Source organism: Gouania willdenowi, chromosome 8 (genome assembly GCF_900634775.1).
Source record: "Gouania willdenowi chromosome 8, fGouWil2.1, whole genome shotgun sequence".
In the NCBI taxonomy this organism is placed as follows: Eukaryota; Metazoa; Chordata; class Actinopteri; order Blenniiformes; family Gobiesocidae; genus Gouania; species Gouania willdenowi.
In genome coordinates, this window is record NC_041051.1 from 1,275,917 (window position 1) to 1,295,099 (window position 19,183).

At 40.9% G+C, this 19,183-nt stretch overlaps 1 protein-coding gene across 7 annotated transcripts in view; it reads left to right on the plus strand.

Moving 5' to 3' along the window:
- The first annotated feature begins 6,223 nt into the window (after positions 1-6,223).
- The window catches only part of rnf216 (ring finger protein 216), a 46,078-nt gene continuing 33,118 nt past the window's right edge, over positions 6,224-19,183 (plus strand). For 3 of the 7 annotated variants that reach the window (XM_028454710.1, XM_028454711.1, XM_028454716.1), the window contains exons 1-3: positions 8,169-8,206; positions 8,513-8,622; positions 11,940-12,067. In XM_028454710.1, the coding sequence (XP_028310511.1) occupies positions 8,190-8,206; positions 8,513-8,622; positions 11,940-12,067 (255 nt within the window). In that variant the 5' untranslated portion in view covers positions 8,169-8,189. Of the gene's footprint in view, positions 6,349-8,168; positions 8,207-8,512; positions 8,623-11,939; positions 12,068-19,183 lie in introns of those variants that run through there. The other 4 variants (XM_028454712.1, XM_028454714.1, XM_028454713.1 and 1 more) reach the window with 4 other exon arrangements.

Below are 19,183 nucleotides of genomic sequence, written 5' to 3' on the forward strand. Positions count from 1 at the left end.
GAGCCCCCGAACTTGCTGGGGGGACAGAGCTGCCACAATGCATCTGGAGAACACTCGAGTAGAGAGGGAGAGTCCGAAGGGAAGGACTCAGAACTGATAATGCCTCCCTTGAAAAGAAAACCGAAGGAATCGACAATGTTGAGGTGCAATTGAAACATGAAAATAAGTGTCCTTCAAATCGATCGTTGTGCACCAGTTCGGCATTTTGCATTGCTGCTAACACTCGCCCATCCCTTGTGTTGCGTGAAAACGCCTTAGTATCCGTCCAACACGCGTTGGACACATATTCCTCTGAAGGAGGAACAGCAAAAGATGTAGCGGTCATTTGGCACAGAAAGAACACGCTGGACTGGGCCTGTTGTGCATGTGGCACATCCAACCCTAAGCGAGTGAGGGCGGTCTTAATGGCTACAGCCACAGAGTTGTCTCCCATGCCAGGAGAGCCCGTAGAATTATGAGAACCGGACTCTGAGGCTCGAGAGCTTAGCACATCGTGCTCCTCCCGAAACTGGGTATCAGACGCAACGGCAACGGACATCACATCCTCCTGAGAGGCCACTTCGTGTCCCTGTGGAACCACCACATTGCATCGGATTGAAGGTTTTGAGGCAGATCCTTCATTTGAGCCAGCTCCAATGTGAGGTTGTCCACCTTATTGGCATCATCATGCAATTAGGGCAGGTAGTGCTGGTGAGGGCATCCTGCAGATAGTCCACACCAATGCAAGAAGGGCACAAATCATCCTCCGGTTGGAGCTAGGCCAAGCAGAGTATGCAGCACAGCTGTTCCAACATGGTGTCGTAAAAAAATACCCAAATGTCAACTCCCCCCAAAAAAGTCTAGGGTACAGACAATGAGGTGAGCTAGAGTCAGGTCGAGCAGAAAACGCCACTAGTGGCTCTAGAATGTTTGAACACGGGGCCACAACCCGGGTCGAGCAGAAAACACCACTTGCGAGTTGTGATAGGCTCACAGATAACAGCCGATATTCTTCAAATAAACAGTCAATGAATCAAGGAAGACAGCGTTGAGTCTGTAAAAAAAAACAACTAATAACATGGCAGAAACTGATAACAAGCTGAAGCAGCTGTAATCAACGCGAACACAGTATTACGGCAATGTCTGTAGTTAAAATAATAATACAAAATAAAAAGAATATATATACAGGTATATATATATATTCTTTTTATTTATTTATTTATTTTAAACAAAATAAGTAGCACACAACAAAGGTGGGCTATATTAACGAAAAACTACCGATAGCAAAAGCAACTGCGAAAAACAACAATAAACAACTCACCAGCTGATTAACAATACACACAACGGTGATGAAGAAAAGCTGAGAACGCTGCTTCTTCAGCCCTTGGAGGGCGAGAAAACTCGCAGCTCCGACCTTACTAGTGTCAGGGCCACCAGCAACAAACAGCAAAGTAGGTGGAGTTTGCTCACACGCTCACAACCACACACATCCTACCTGCGCGTGAGAAGGTGAAAAAGGACTGAGCTTCCGGTATCACGTGGCTATATAGACTAGCGTGAGCCACCAGGAGGTCACATGTGACTTTGTTGTCATTTAATTCTCGACCTGCGTATGCGCAAGGATGATCATCCTGTTCTTTATGCACCACCTCTGGCGGTCCGAAGGGATCAGAATCAGAATCAGAATCAGAATCAGAATCATCTTTATTCGCCAAGTGTATGTTGTACACACGAGGAATTTGACTCGGTCAACTGTGCTCTCTCCAATAGTGAAACATTCAATAATAAACAATCAACTAGAAGAGATGATAATAAGTATAAACATAAGTATAAATATAAACAGTAGTTAGACTAGAATGTGCAAATAACAAGATGATAATAATAATAATAATAATAATAATAATAATAATAGTATAAAAAAAATAAACAAATACAAAATAAAAGTTAAAAAAAATAAGATAAAAAGAACGAAAAAAGATAATAGAAAAGAAAGATAATAATAAAATATAATAATAATAAAAGGAAAATAGTGCAGTAGAGCATTGATAAGTAGTGCAGGAGAATATTTAAATTAAAGGTATGTACATGAACATTCTCAGTGTCAGATTGATCCAGGGTTGTTATGTTTGGTTCCATGGTTTTTTCACAGAAACAGGTCTGACACTCTTTGACTGTTTAGTGTTGATCAGAGTGACAGCCTGGGGGAAGAAACTGTTTTTATGGCGGGTAGTTTTGGCGTACAGTGATCTGTAGCGTCTGCCAGAGGGGAGGAGTTTAAACAGATTGTGTGCAGGGTGAGAGGGGTCTGCAGTGATGCTACCTGCCCGTTTCCTGACCCTGGACAGGTATAAGTCTTGGATGGAGGGCAGATCAACACCAATGATCTTTTCTGCAGTCCTGACTATCCTTTGTAGTCTGTGTCTGTCTAGTTTGGTTGAAGATCCAAACCAGACAGTGATGGAGGTGCACAGAACAGACTGAATGATGGAGGTGTAGAACATTATCAGCAGCTCCTGGGGCAGGTTGAACTTCCTCAGCTGACGCAGGAAGTACATCCTCTGCTGTGCCTTTTTCCTGGTTGAGTCTATGTGGGAGGACCACTTCAGGTCCTGTGAGATTGTGGATCCCAAGAACCTGAAGGAGTCCACGGTAGCCAATTCCCTATTTAAAATGGTAAGGGGGGGGAGTGGGGGGGGGATTTCTCCTGAAGTCCACTGTCATCTCCACAGTCTTGAGTGGGTTCAGTTCCAGGTGGTTCTGACTGCACCAAAGAGCCAGCTGTTCCACCTCCCGTCTGAAGGCAGACTCGTCCCCGTCCCGGATGAGACCGATGACGGTGGTGTCATCTGCAAACTTCAGGAGTTTCACAGAGGGGTCCCCTGAGGTGCAGTCATTGGTGTAGAGGGAGAATAGCAGTGGGGAGAGAACACACCCCTGGGGGGCGCCAGTGCTGAGTGACCGGGTGCCAGATGTGATGCTTCCCAGCCTTACTTGCTGCTTCCTGTCAGTCAGGAAGTTGGTGATCCACTGACAGGTGGAGGCCGGCACTGTGAGCTGGGTGAGTTTCTGGTGAAGGATGTCCGGGATGATGGTGTTGAACGCAGAGCTGAAATCCACAAACAGGATCCTAGCGTAGGTCCCTGGGGAGTCGAGGTGGTGCAGGATGTAGTTCAGACCAATGTTGACTGCATCCTCGACAGACCTGTTTGCCCGATAGGCAAACTGCAGGGGGTCCAGCAGGGGTCCTGTGATCTTTTTCAGGTGGCTCAGAACCAGCCTCTCAAAGGACTTCATGACTACAGACGTCAGAGCAATGGGTCGATAGTCATTAAGTCCTGTGATGGCAGGTTTCTTGGGGACTGGGATGATGCTGGAACTTTTGAAGCAGGAAGGTACTTCACACAGCTCCAGTGATGTGTTGAAGATCCGTGTGAAGATGGGGGCCAGCTGCTCAGCACAGGCTTTCAGGCAGGAGGGAGATACTCCGTCTGGTCCTGGAGCCTTTTTGATCTTTTGTTTTTTGAAAAGCTGGCACACATCTCTTTCATTGATCTTCAGGGCAGGTGGGGGGACAGAGGGAGAGGTAGGGGGGGAAGTAGGGGGAGCAGGAAGGGCAGAGTCCAGGTGATGGGCTGATGCTAATGAGCTGGGGGGTGGGTGTGAAAACCTGCAGTAGAAGCTGTTCAGGTCTCTAGCTAGTCTTTTGTTACCAGTAGGGTGGGGGGAGGGTTTCCTATAGTTGGTAACTTCATGCAGGCTTTTCCACACTGCAGAGGGATCTTTGTTTGAGAAGCTTTGTTTTAGCTTCTCAGTGTAGCACCTCTTGGCTACTTTGATCTCCCTGGATAGTGTGTACTTGGCTTGCCTGAACAGGTCCCTATCCCCACTCCTGTAGGCTTCCTCCTTAGCCTGACGTAGCATCCTAAGTTGAGGTGTGAACCAGGGTTTGTTGTTGTTGTATGTGCAGAAAGTCTTGGTCTGCACACACATGTCCTCACAGAAGCTGATGTAAGATGTCACAGTGTCAGTCAGGGATGAAATAGAACTAAACTTAACAGGAGTTTACTCTCCACTGCAGCTGCTAATGATCAGTGCTCACGCTGTTGGTGAATGTGTGTTCGCTTTCTGTCATCCAATGCTCCCATGCAGCTCGTAATTTAACTTTGAACGACCTGTTGACACCAATATCCAACGGTTGGAGTTCTTTGGTTAATCCACCCGGAATGACGGCAAGCTCCGAATTAGTTTGCTTCACTTGGATTTTGACAGTATCGGTGAGATGGGCGCGCATGGAGTCGTAGATCAATAGGGATGGAGATGTGTGGAAAAAGCCATCTGGTCTCTTGACGTAAACTTCTCTCAGCCACTCACTCATCTTCTCCTCGTCCATCCAGCCCTTTGGGTTAGCCTTGATGATGCTGGCTGGAAACGTTTCTTTTGGCAAAGTCTTCCTCTTGAAAATGACCATGGGTGGTGTGTAGCTCAGTGGGTAGAGCGCCCGCCCCATGTACGGAGGCTGTAGTTCCTCACCTGCCAGTCCAGGTTCGATTCCCGGCCTGGGACCCTTTGCTGCGTGTCATTCCCTGCTCTCTCTGATCCCTTTCCTGTCAAGCAACTGTCATATAAAGGCCACTAGAGCCCAAAAAATCCTTTACAAAAAAAAAAAAAAAAGAAAATGACCATGGGTGGTAGTTTTTGGCCATTAGCCTGGCAACCGAGAACAACAGTGAAGGATGACTTCTCTTTCCCTGTGGTGCGTATAGATACCGTATGGGTCCCTGTTTTCTCCACAGTACGGTTCACAGGGATGTCAAAGGAGAGGGGGACCTCGTCCATGTTGGTGATGTGTTCCGGCCGGATCTTATTTTCAGTGATCTTATTCTTGCAGTAGGTGCGGAAAATGGCCAGCTTTTCTTTGTAATCCTTTGGCAGTTGCTGCGAGATGGTAGTTCTGGTGCGGATGGAAAGATTGCACCTTTTCATAAACCGGAAGCACCAAGAAGGACCTCCTCGGAAGTCGTTAATCTTCATGTCAAGTGCCACCGCTGCGGCTTTGAGTTGAATAGAGACTGTAGAGACGCTTCTACCTGCTGTCCTCTGTTCAGTAACCCACTGTTTTGTCCTCTAACTGTGGCCATCTCGCTTTGTTCCCTCAGAAACTCTCTTTTTTACTTGGCGGAGGTCGTTTTCTTGCTTCCTCCACTTCCGCACCATTGATTCATTAATGTTGAATTCTCTTGCAGCTGCTCTATTCCCATGCTCTAAAGCGTGATTGATAGCCTTCAGTTTGAAATCTGCTTCGTAAGCATGTCTTTTACCAGGTGCCATTTTGAAGTCCTTAAACACACGCTATAACATCGGTATTACAGGTATGTTGAACCACAGTACCGGTACATATCACTCTGCGAAGCGCCTGACTATGGTAGCCCTGAAGCGCCAAAAATCCCTCAAGCGGTGCAGCTTCATAAGCATGTCTCTGACCAGGTGCCATTTTGGCGTCCTTAAACACATACTATAACACCGGTATTATTGGTATGTTGAACCACAGTACTGGTACATATTACTCCACGAAGCACCTGACTACGGTAGCCCTGAAGCGCCAAAAATCCATCAAGCGGTGCAGCTTCATAGTTTACCAAAGTTGTACTAAAACAGTTTGACATATTACTTCACATACAATATAAGGTGCACCTGATTATAAGGCGCACTGTCGATTTTTGAGAAAATTAAAGGATTTTAAGTGCGCCTTATAGTCCGAAAAATACGGTAATTTTTGAAGACCTGTAGTTAGCCATGGTAGTTTGTGTAATCTTTGCTCAATTGATGATGGCTTTTTATCGCGCTTGTGCACGTAAGTAACCCAAGGTTTATATACTCAGGGTTGATTGACCCACTTCATACCAGCTGTAATGGAATCAGATACACAGATGTTGACCCAGAGTTTATGATAGACTCAGAGTTTAACCCTCCTTCAAGGAATACACCCCAGGAGGGAGTGACCAGTAATGATAAAAACTATAGAAATAAATCTTTTCAGGAGACACTAAATATACTGTTTAATTCCATTTATTTAAAATATGAGTTATCACTAATTCATTCCATAGTTATGCTCTATAGAGACTTTTGAGAAAAATGTTGTAGTGTAATTAAATGAACGTATAAGCCTTCTGTCTGCTGGTAATCATTTGAAAGGCCTGTGTTTCCTGTGCTGTCTCGTGCTCTGGCCTGTATTTCCCGACATGCACCGCGCGTACGTCAGGGATCACCACTACGTCGCTGCCTGGTCTTGTTTTGGCAATTTTGTTTCGATAGCGTCGGATTGTGTGATCATTCAGTGATTCCTGTTTATCGAGGCGTGACGACGGTGCGGTACGTTCATACTTTGCTGCTTTTTGTGCTCATTTATCTGAGTTATTGTTACACACTGACAGGGAAACATCAAAGACACGGTTAAAAACCAGAAGTAAGCTAACTGACCGAGCTAGCCTGGCATCTATCGCTTGATATACCGTTCAATCAGGCTTTAACTCGATCGCGGTCTTACTCAAACTGTCGTGTGCGTTAAATATGTTCGTTGTGGTGTTTAAATAATAATCCAACATGACATAAAACTGATCGCATAACTACAAGCAGACACTGGAAAGCTGTTGTTTGGGAGACTATGCGATGGGGCATCCTGCTAAATCTGCTATTGGATGTCTACACAGGTCAGGCTTTACATTATGACCACCTGTGTAGGCCTTATTCCTCCCTTTAGGGTCAATGCATGAGCTCTACTAGTCCACTAAATGTGTGCTGTGGTATCTTGACCCATGACATCAGTAACAACCTAACATTCTTCAGAGACAATTACGAATTTGACTCATTTGGCCATCTCTAAAGTAAAGGTGTAAGAAAAAATCATTTTGGAAATATATTCCATGGGCGATATGGACCAAAATTCATCTCATTTTTTTTTTTTTTTAAAGAGCGATATACGATATAAATCTTGATCATTTTATTCCAGGTGTGAGTGAGTTCTGTAGTGTGGCTTATTTAAAACTGTACTTTTCATGCTGTTCTGAGAAGTAGTGAAAGCAGCGACTCCTAACTTAAACAAGTATTTCAAAACAAAATAAGATATATGTATACGTGTGTGATATTGTAATTTTCTATATCTCCCAAAATAGAAAACTCGATATATCTCGTTTCTTGATATATTATCGCCCAGCTCTACAGTATATCACAATAAATAGCCAGAGAATGAATGAGCAGGTGCAGAGGAGGACGAGGAGAAAGAAAAAGAGAAACAAATAGTTAGTGTTGGTGTTTTGTGGTGCCGATTTGCTTTTAAACACAGACCATTTATGATATGAACCTTCAAGCTTTGACCAGAACCCGACAAAACAAAAGTGAAACCTACAGGTCTGACAGACCTTAGGTATTTATATCAGAGCTCGACCTGACTATTGGTTCCTTCAACAAGCAGTGATAACATTTCTGTGAAGACCTACCTGCACATTTTAGTGAAAAAGCAAAAAAGGTTTTGTAAAAAAACAAAAATTGAATAAAAATTAAAAAAAATGTTTTAAAAATTGATACTTAGCACGAGCATATCGATAATCGATCGTGTGAAAAAATATTGCGATAGATTGCCATATCGACATATCGTCACACTCCTAGTTATAACCCTATATCACAGCAAATTTTAGGGTTTGGGTTAGGTTTACGGTTATTTTTAGTCTTAGTCACGTGACCTAAACTGGCCAATGAGGGGCGTTACATACGGATAGAATGTCAGTATATTGATACGGCAACCGTACAGATAGCCACTGCCATTACTTTATTTCTTTAATTGCATTGTATTATCAATGCTTCAAATATTCAGCTGCAGACTCTGTCAGTGTGTGTTTGACCATTAAAGTGACCTTTCCTCTTTCACCTTATCTGATCCAAGGTCATTATAGTTTTGTGGGTTTTTTTTTCCTATTAGTTTTTAATTATTATTTAGTTCTGACTTTAGTTTTGAATTATTTTTTTTTACTTCTTGTAAATGTAATGGAGGTAGTTGTTTTGACCAATCGTACTAATGGCACATTCAACCCAAAAGCGTCAGGTGTACATTCACAATATATGATGGACGCGCTTCTAGCAGGGTTGGAGGTCCCGCTCCTGTGCGGCACGTTTTGAAGCTTTTTGCGCGGCAGATGCTTTTGACGCTTTTCTTTTGTATGTATTATTGGAAAAGGTACTTGAACGTTATTTATGTTGGGCATGTAAGCATTTTTGCTTCTGCCTGTTTCAGTTTTGTTTTATATTATTAAATTGTGATTTATGTTTGAAAATTTTTTTTTGTTAGACTGAAACAAACTGATACTGATGTTGTTTCTAGCCACACTGTTTCCCACACAATTTTGACATTATTTCAAGGTTTCCCTTTGAAATAATGTCCCAGTTGTTCTGATCGTCGTCGTCCTGTGGGATTAGCTTCAGCTGGTGGAGTAGAGAGAGAGTGTAAGCAGTGTTTTCATGGAAACTGTCTCTGTGCGTCTAGTGTAGATGGCAGTGGTCTGGCTGTGATTCTGTGTGAAACCACAATGGCAGAAGAAGGCAACGATGATGATGTAATTCACCTGGCGAGCTTCAATGTCCACCGCAGCCAAGGTGGGTCCCCATCGTGTGTGTGTGTGTGTGTGTGTGTGTGTGTGTGTGTGTGTGTGTGTGTGTGTGTGTGTGTGTGTGTGTGTGTGTGTGTGTGTGTGTGTGTGTGTGTGTGTGTGTGTGTGTGTGTGTGTGTGTGTGTGTGTGTGTGTGTGTGCGTGTGCGCGCGCGTGTGTGCATGGAATCCAGGCTTGTAGTTTCATTTTTCTCCTCAAGCCTTTCACGTGTTCTTTTTTATAAAAACACACACAATGATTCCAACTGCGTTCATGCACTTTAATCTACTACACCCTAATTTCTGATCTGTTCATAACACTTCTCCTGTCATCAGCCATGACAAAATATGAATAGCTATTTCAAAGACGATTGATTGATTGATTGTAGAGCTACAGCTAACGATTATTTTCATAATCGATTGAAAGGTCAATAAATTAATCGATCAATAGGATTTTAAAAACGCACACATTTTTAACTTCAGCCTCTTTATTCGTATTTTAGTACGCACACACACAAACACTTGTGCGCACACACAAGCACTTGTGTCCACAGACATACTCGTGCGCGTGCCCACGCACGCACACACACTCGCGCGCGTGCCCACGCACGCACACACACTCGCGCGCGTGCCCACGCACGCACACACACTCGCGGGCGTGCCCACGCACGCACGCACACACACTCGCTCGCGTGCCCACGCACACACACTCGCACGTGCCCACGCACGCACACACTCGCGCGTGCCCACGCACGCACGCACACACTCGCGCGTGCCCACGCACGCACGCACGCACACACACACTCGCACACGTATACCCACAATCACTCGCGCACACACACAATCGCTCGCGCGTGCGCACACAAACACTTGTGCCCGCACACACAAACACTCGTTCGCACACACATGCTTGTGCGAGCACACACAAACACTCGTGCACACACACTCACGCGTGCACACACAAACACTTGTGCCAACACACAACCACTCGTGCACGTATACATGCATACACACAAATGCTCGTGCGCACACACACAAACACTTGTGGCTACGGACAAACACTTGTGCCCACACACACAAACACTCTTTCGCACACACGCGCTCGTGCGAGCACAAACAAACACTTGTGCCAGCACACAACTACTCGTGCAAGTATACACACAAACACTTGTGTGCACACAACCCTCGTGCGCGCACTCACAAACACACAAATGTGTGCGCACACTAAGAATGTGCGATGTTATTGTTTACGATATATCGTCAAAAGCATTCTCACCGGTAAGAATATGTCATCCCACGATAGAAACGATAAATTCCCATATCGGAAATTAGCGAGGGCCACGAGTCATTTGTCCCTCAATTTAGCCAAGAATGTCCCTAAAAACCTTGTTCCATGGGAAAAAATCGCCCTCAAGTTTTTTGTCAACAACTTATTAATCTCTGAAGCGGAGCTCTGTTCACAGGAGCTCCGCCTTGGAGCTTCCACGGTGTGCGCCGCCCCCACCTCTCACACACACACAGACGGTGGTGCTCGTCACGGCTTACCTGAAGCTTCTGGTTAAGACCAGATAACCATTCAACAAAGTGATTCAGTCCAAGATCCTCCACCAGATCCACCCAAAGTTCCACAGTCATGGTGACAGAGATGAACCTTTCATGTGCTTTTTTTGAGAAAATAATTACATTTTAAGTGAGGAAATAAATGAATTGCATACAATATTACATTAATAGTGACCCACATGCACTAATATTATTCATAACATATCAGCCCATGAGCTCTTTGAGTCAGCAGCTATTGTAGTCTTTTAACGTGTCTAGTGTTTATGTATTCAAATTCAGTTAATTACCCATATATTATTAAACAATCTACATATTCACTAATAGTTTATAGCTAATCATCAAAACAGGAAAAAATCAACTAACTGGTGAGTAGTGATCAGATTTATTCCTGTACCTTGTAAAAATCATATATTTTAACCTGTGTTGAAGCTCAATTATGTTTGAACATTGTTTTAGCTCCACACTCATTCTGTTCCATAATTTTACTCCACAAATGGACTTAAAAAAACTTTTCAAAGCTGCTCTGACACTTAAAATCTTTCAATTTAACTTTCCTCTTAATGTGTAACCCATCTCTCTTTCGAATAACATGTTTTGGATGTTTTCTGGCAGTAAATTATTTCTTGCTGTGTATAAAATCTGTGCAGTTTTGAATTCCACAAGTTTTTGGACTGTAGTAGATTATTATTCTGGTGGCTCTTTTCTACAGTATTACTAGTGGCTGTGTTAAACATTTGTAAGCTTTTTCTCAAACCTCTGAACACTAGGGATGGGTGATATGGACTAAAAAAATTATCCCAATAATTTCTGGTATTTATCACAATAACAATAAACATCACGATAAATAAAAAACTATAAATAAATAAAACAATTCCCAACTTAAAGTGTAAACAGGTTCCTTACAAACACAAATACATGTGAATACATCAACACATTATAAAAGGCTACAATAACTGCTGACTCAGTTCATGAGCTGATATTTTATGGAATATATTAGATTCGTGCATGTGTGTCACTTTATTAGTGTTATTGTATATAATTCTTTTATTTCCTCACTTAAAATGAAATTATTTTCTAAAAAAAAAACACATGAAAAGCAAAAATAACTCCATCAGTGTTTTTACTGTTGATTAATCTTGTTTCATTTATCTAATGAGTGACATAAAGTTATGATTAATAAATAAATATGATTTTCTTTAATTAAACCAGATCAAGCTGATGATTTAATCATTCAGTATATTTATGTGCGTCGGTGGTGCACACCATTGAGGCTCTGCTGCAGAGCTGCCGTGAACAGCGTTCCGCTACAGAGAATAAGTAATTTTGACAACAAACTTGTGGGTAATTTTGGCCCATGGAACAAGGTTTTTAGGGACATTCTTGGCTAAATCGAGGGACAAATGGCCCGTGGCCCTCGCTAATTTCTGACGTGGGCATTTATCGTTTCTATCGTGGGATGACAATATATCGTGAATGACAATATATTGCACATTCTTACTGAACAATAATATAAGTGTGACAGAAAGACTAATGAACAATAGAGTGTGGAATGAATTGTGATCCAGAATGTGTTTTTCTTTGGTGAGGCCTGATATGCTTCAGTTTGATTTAGTTTTAATAGGAAAACCAACCAAATTGATTTTTGTTGTCTTGCTATTTGCAGCCCTTTTAAATCTCCTTTTTGTCAGACTGCTGCCATGTGTTTTACTTGAGGATGTGTAAACAATGGTTTCACCTGCTTTGTGTGTTTCCTGGCTGTGTTCAGGCTCTCGTGCTCGTCAAAGAGAGTTTATCATCATTTCCGACGACTCCGACGAGGAGCCGGTGACTTTGGTACCAGGAAGTCCAGTTCTGGTCCCTGATGAAGCAGATGAAGATGTTGGCGTCCTGGAGGTGAGGGAGAGCTGGATTCCAAATTCTTTAATCAATGTGTCTAAACACTAGTTGGTTTAGACAAAGGGTGTGCCATCTGACGTTAAGGATTAAAACATGATGACGATCTGCCAAATCACGGAGATCGTAGAACCATCTGTAGTGCGCTTTTTATCCCTTGCGGTGCCTTGCCTGTGTCTGTGGCCCACACACGGCACATCCCAAAAAATTTATCTGCCAAATCACCCCATTTATGCAAGTCAGGCTCATGTTAGTACTATAGAGTAGTTACACGGAATAATTATTAAACGCTCAATCAGCACAGAAAGTAAGCTCCACCCCCTCCCTCCCAGTCCACGGAGGAGCTGAGCTGCTTTCCCTGTTAGCGGTTGTTTGTCAGAGGCTCAGTGCAGATGTCCGTTTGTCCTGTGAGTGGTGGAAGCACTGAGACGTTTGAGGAAACACTGCATGTATTTCTTTTCTGTAACTGATAGGGGTGTACATCACCAGCTTAATCACGATACGATACAATGTCGATGTGTTTGGATGATGATACGATGTTTACCGATATCACAAAGTCTGTCACGATACAATTTTGAGCCTACGATCAATATGATATATCATATGCCCACCTCACACAATCATTTACATGTATATCAACTCCCAAAAAACAACTGAAATATGATTTGATCATTTTATTTCTAAGGTCTTTCAGGTATCAGGCAATAAATAAACAGTATAAACACCATTCTGTAACATTTAACAGTGTTAGACTTTCAATTGAGTGAGTGATAAAAAGTATGTAATAGTTTTATTTAGATTACTACGGTGCAATACATTTTTAGTATTACAAAAATATGGCTTTAAAAACAGTTGTTTTCACTGTAACAAACTGTAACCAGATCGGGGGAAAGTGTCACTGGCATGTTATTATTAATAATATTATTTTAAGATTGGCATGTTAATGATGCCACACTGTTATATAACTAAGTATAAAAACGTATTTTAAGGGGCATATAAACGGAAAGAACGAAGGGTACACGGTAGGGATGGGCGATATGGACTAAAAAAATTATCCCGATAATTTCTGGTATTTATCACGATAACAGTAAACATCACGATAAATAAAAAAAAACTATAAATAAATAAAACAATTCCCAACCTAAAGTGTAAACAGGTTCCTTACAAATACATCTGAATACATCAACATTAGACACATTTAAAAAGTTTACAATAACTGCTGACTCAGAGTTCACGAGCTGATATTTTATGGAATATATTAGTGCATGTGGATTACTTTTAGTGTTATTGTATATAATTCATTTATTTCCTCACTTAAAATGAAATTATTTTATAAAAAAAAGCATATGAAAAGCAAAAATATCTCCATTAGTGTTTTTACTGTTGCTAAATCTTGTTTATTTATCTGATCATAAGTTACATAAAGTTATGATTAATAAATAAATATGATTTCCTATAATTAAACCAGATCAAGCTGATGATGTAATCATTCAGTATATTTATGTGTAATAATATCAATAGTTACATTAGTCTAATAGGACCAGCTTTGTCTGTGAACACATGAAATATCATTAAAAAATATTGTGTTTCACAAGTTGGGATGAATGAATAGTGACATTATTATTTATGATAACATTTATTTCACACAATGTGTGACATGTTTAGTTTTTATTCTTCCATACAAATGTTAAATCTGACCATAAACAAATCTATGGTTCTCTGTGGTTTTATGACAGTAAGACGTGTTCTTTATATTTGGTCTGTTCCTTATATGGAGTGGTTAGCATTAGCTATTAGCCCAGTGTGTTAGCTTAGCTTAGTTAGCTTTAGTTCAGTTTCCAGTTCGTAATCATTGCTACAGGTTCATCTCTGTCCCTGTGTTTGTAGAACTTTATGTGGATCTGATGGAGGAATTGGATTGGTTCACTTTGTTTGATGGTTGTTTGGTTTTAACCCAGTAGTGGTTCATGATGTATCACTGCTTCAGGTAGCTGCAAAACTATATTGAAAAAAATAAGTTGCCTATCTTAAATTTTAGGAAAAATATAGTGATATGAATATTGGTTCATATCACCCAGGCCTAATGTAACCAAAGCAGTAACATTTTATATTGTAAACTGTGTGAAATGAGGCGTTCAAACACTGTTTAAAGTAGGATTTTATTAATATGAGTGTGTTACCTCAATAACAAATAGAAATGTTGTTATGTAGCAAGTGTTGCTAATGCTACACCACTTTAGTTAAACAAAGTAAACAGACTGAAATGAGTTTTGCATGTCAGCCTTTTAGTTTGATGTTAATTGTACTTGGAACCAGTTTGATAAATTGCTTTAATATAGGCCTGGGCGATATATCGAATATACTCGATATATCGCAGCTTGTAGTCTGTGCGGTGTTGAAAATGACCATACCGTTAAACTCGCGGACTTTTTTTTTTTTTTTTTTTTTTTTTTGAAATGTCATTGTAACCCACGTCATAAAGAAATGTATTATATTTATATTATTTAATTATATTATATTTAGCAGAAGTAAATTTATTATAACATCTACTCTTCAGTTATTTATATACAATATTATTTCACCGCACTAATAGACTGCACTGACGTCACTCATCCACACGCACACACGCCAGCCAATCACAGACCAGTATCCTAGTATAAACAGGAAGCATGAGATACGGGAGGAGAAGGCTTGAATACGGGAAACGATCAAGCAGCAGCTGAAAACGCAGCATATGAACGGTAGCACGCACACCCGGTGCTCAGCAGACAGCACTTTACTAACTGTGCAGACCAGCGGTTGTGCCTTGCACCTGACAAAAGTAGCGATCGGCAGCAGAACGGAGGACTTTGTATAGGCGACTCAGATTGCATCGGCCAGGTTTTTTAAACCCCCCATGGATCTAAAGATGGTGAACTACCCACGGAGATGACGTAGTGGACGGTGAACTGCAGGTCTACCAGAGCGGTAGGACCGCCGCACCGATCCTCTTACCAGGAACGCATGAACTTCAATCCTACCAGGGTGGTAGGATCAACTTTATTTAATTAGGTTCTCTTCCAGTGGACCAACCCAACGAACTTCAGTCCTACCAGGGTGGTAGGACTGACTTCATTTTTCGTTTGAGTGGAACTATTTTTTTTTTCCCCAGGCTGTGACGCCTTATGAACTGAGCTAAATCCCAGCGGGTGAACTGGAGTCTGTTTTGAGACCACTTTTGTTTATTATTATTTTCTGTAATATAATAAATCCATGGTACTTATTTTCTATAAACAACAAATTGTCTGTCTATTCTCTGCACATCTTAGTAATCATTCCCAACTCACACTTGAACCTAGAAACTAATCTCAGAGAAAAAATTTATTAACCAACAGTAAATGTACAATTGGCTACATCATCTTAATGACAACATGCACAAAAGGGCACTATTTGTTTTAAAATATTGTAGTGGCATTATGTACAAAAAGTGCACTTTAATTTTGTGTTTTGAAATGCCATGTGAGTTGCATCCTGCACTAATGTCTTGTTTTGAAATGTCTCTGTGACAATTTTGCACAGAACGTGCACTTTCTGTTGACAATTTTATGTTTGAGCCACTCACTGTTTAATAAATACAGTTATGTCAACTTTGACTTAGTTGTGATATCCCCTTTTTTGCATGAAAGTTTAAAATTGGCATATATTAATGCAGTATGATCAAGAATGTTTTAATGTAGACATATAGAATCATCATACTGGTGTGATTTTGTGCATCAAAGTGTTAATTCAAGGGTAATGCAAAATATCGAGATATATATCGTGTATCGTGACATGGCCTAAAAATATCGCGGTATTTATAAAAGGCCATATCGCCCAGCCCTACTTTAATACATTTTTTTTAAAAATTGAAAATTACCCTGACTAAAATTGTTCTTTATTCCTTTTTTCCATTTAGGGCGATGATTTTAAGTTGTGAACTGGTTTGTTTTATTGGTAAATAACTTTAAGATAGTCTAAATTAGGAATGTGACAATATCTCGATACGACGATATATCGCAATGTTTCGTCTAGCGATACGTTATCGATTCACTGGCGCCAAACATTGAAATTTATTATTTTTTTTTGTCATCCTTCCTATTACACATATGAAGTACAGGGCCCTATAAAATCTTCGTTAACGGAATTCCAGATGAAATCTAATGGACAGAATCTGCATAAAACTGTGAGAAGGAAGGAACCTTTTTTTTTGGGAATACATGTTTCTAGGGAGCTCTTATTAGGCGCGCTGCCCTCCTCCTCCCGTCTTGGCTGCATTAAACAGCGCCTAAACCACCTGAAACCCCATTTAAACTGCCAAAAAACTACGTAAATCATCAATGAGTCCTAAATACAGAGCCCACCAGTGCCTGCTTAACTTTAATGTGCCTCTGAAACGCCGTCCGTTTCTTGTATAGAACAGCAGCGCTCTGAGCAGCTTCACCTGCATTGATTTAAAGTTAGTAAATCCTTTAACCTGTTCTTGGTCTTCCACAGCTGGATCTCTTCCCAGATGACACTAGATGTTAAGAAGAAGTTGGCGACTGAATGATAATCACATTCATTCCTGTCTTTGAACATGTTCGTCTTAAGTTTGACACTCATTGTTGAAAATTATAGTAATAATAATAATAATGCAGACATCAACGCAAAGCGCTTTGAATGTCGATGAAAAGCGCTATATACAATCCAGTGCATTATTATTTATTACCATAAAAACCTATGGACTGATATGCAGACATGAAGCAGTAAGGAGGTGGCTTCATGTGGAGATGTAAACTCATCAGAATACACAAAATCTCTGTTAAACCTAACAGGAGTACAGCCGCCCTCTTACCTGCCTGTTCTGATTGGCCCAGTCGTTTGAAGGGCACCCTCATCATCTAATAGGGTGCAGCCTATGGTTACGTTCACACTGCAAGCCTTAATGCTCAAATCCATTTTTTCCTCTTGATCTGATTTTTTTTATTTGTCCATTCGCATTACCATTTAAAATGTGACCTGTATCTATGGAATCAGAACAGTATCATAATGAATGAACTCTTGCAGGATTTTTCACAAATGCACGCGATCTGTTTCACAAATGTACTCACTGGTTCACAAATATATATTTGTTTTGCAGTTGTATTTCAGATTCACAAATGCACACGATCTGTTTCACAAATATTATTTTGAGGCACACTTGTAATATAAATCCACAGATAATGCAAATTGCTGAATGTGCATTTACAAACCGCTTCTGTGCTGTGAAACCTGTGTATTTGTGAGTGAAATCTCTGCGGTGAATTTTAGACTGTCTTGACGCCGCGGGTCAACGAACGTCACCATTGGCTGATATAACTGATTGACAGATTCATCAGCCAATCAGGTGTGTTTGCTTTCAGCCTATCATATGGCTTCTTACAATTGCAGAGCTACTGATATTTGCGCATGCGCAGTGTTCAAACAAGACGAAGACGCGCTACAATGGCGGACAGAAGAGACAGCATTGAGAGACCGAGTCATCCTCAATCTGTAATATGCTTTACACCAAACGCGTTTTTTGCGGCACACGCGAAGTAGAAGCTAATTGTAGCGGTGTGTGACCACCGGGAGCTGTTTGACACGGCCTGTTATTTTAACCAGGACCAGGACAAGGAAGGATTTGGTGTGGAGGAGAATCATCGAGGAGGTGGAAGCAGCAGGTAAATGTTCTCTCTGTAGTTTTCATCTTTGAAAGTCGGCAGTGAGCGAGGATAGCATTAGCTAATGATAGCATTAGCCGCTAACACCAGCTTTTTTCACTGATGGTTTATGAGAGGAAAAAAAAGTCAGGAGAAGCGTTGTGGGTCAGCTGCAGGAACATCCAAACGGTGGAAATACCCTGTGGTCATGTCCTTCATCGACCCCTTTGTTTCACCGCGAGAGACAAGCAGCAACATGGGGCAGAGGGTTGAGGAAGACAGGACCACAGAGTATGGTCACCCATCAGAGACTGGAGGTTTGTTTATCAGTGCAGACATATAGAAATATATATTCCAGGTTTATATTCAGGCCTTTATGTACCACTTCTTCTAGTGGGGGGGTCTAAATCTAGTATAATGATTTAAAATGTATAATAATGTTTCATATATTGTTTGCTGTCACTCAGAGGTAAACAATCAAATGAGTGATGGAGAAGGACAGGGAGGGGGAACAGATGGTGCTCAGGGAGCAGGAGATGGTGATGATGGTGATGGTGCTACAGCAGCATCTCCTGCAGAAACAAGTGCAGCCAAACCATCTGATATGAACATGACAGAAGTTGTTTTGCATTCTGTTATAAATAAAATGTATCTATAAATGCTTGGCATATCAGTGATGACAATGTTGATCATTACATAATTTAATGTTTAATTAAAATATATCTATTATTTTATTTAAGTATATATATATATATATTTTTTTTTTTTTTTTTTAAGGAAAAAGAGCAAAGAAGAGGTCCAGCCAAGGCTCTCCAAGAGAGGTGGAGCAGCTTATCCTACAGACCTTCAGGAGACCTCCTCCTCACCACCAGCTCTGACTGAGGATGAGATGTTTTTCAGAGACCTGCTTCCTATCCTGCAAAAAGTGCCACCAGAATTTAGGGAACGTTAAATTTCAAAGTTTTAAACTTCTTGATTATCATCCGGTAACACTAAATTTGGAAAATTTTAATGAGGTTTTTGATTGGGCTGGATGGGCTGGGGTGGGCGGGACTCTTTGCATGGCAGGAACCACATTGTGAATAGTTGTTTATACTAGTTTGTTTATTATGTAAGTGTTATATTGAAGTAAATAGTTTGTTTAAAATTGAGGTATTATATTGTTAATGTACATGGTGTTCTTTCAGAATTGTTGATTAAAAACACATTTTAAAGTGTACTTTTGCTTTTTTTTTATTTCTATCAATGCATCTTAACAGCTATGTGTACACCACATCAAGGTTATATATTTTGTTCATACAAGAATATATAGTTTCTTCATTGATTCTCTGTGAGACCTTTAATACCTTAAATTAATTTCAGAGGTGAGGTTTCTTGGATTATTTCTTTCTGGTTAAAAATGAAGCTGACAGACGTTTCTCTCCCCATTCTTCCATAT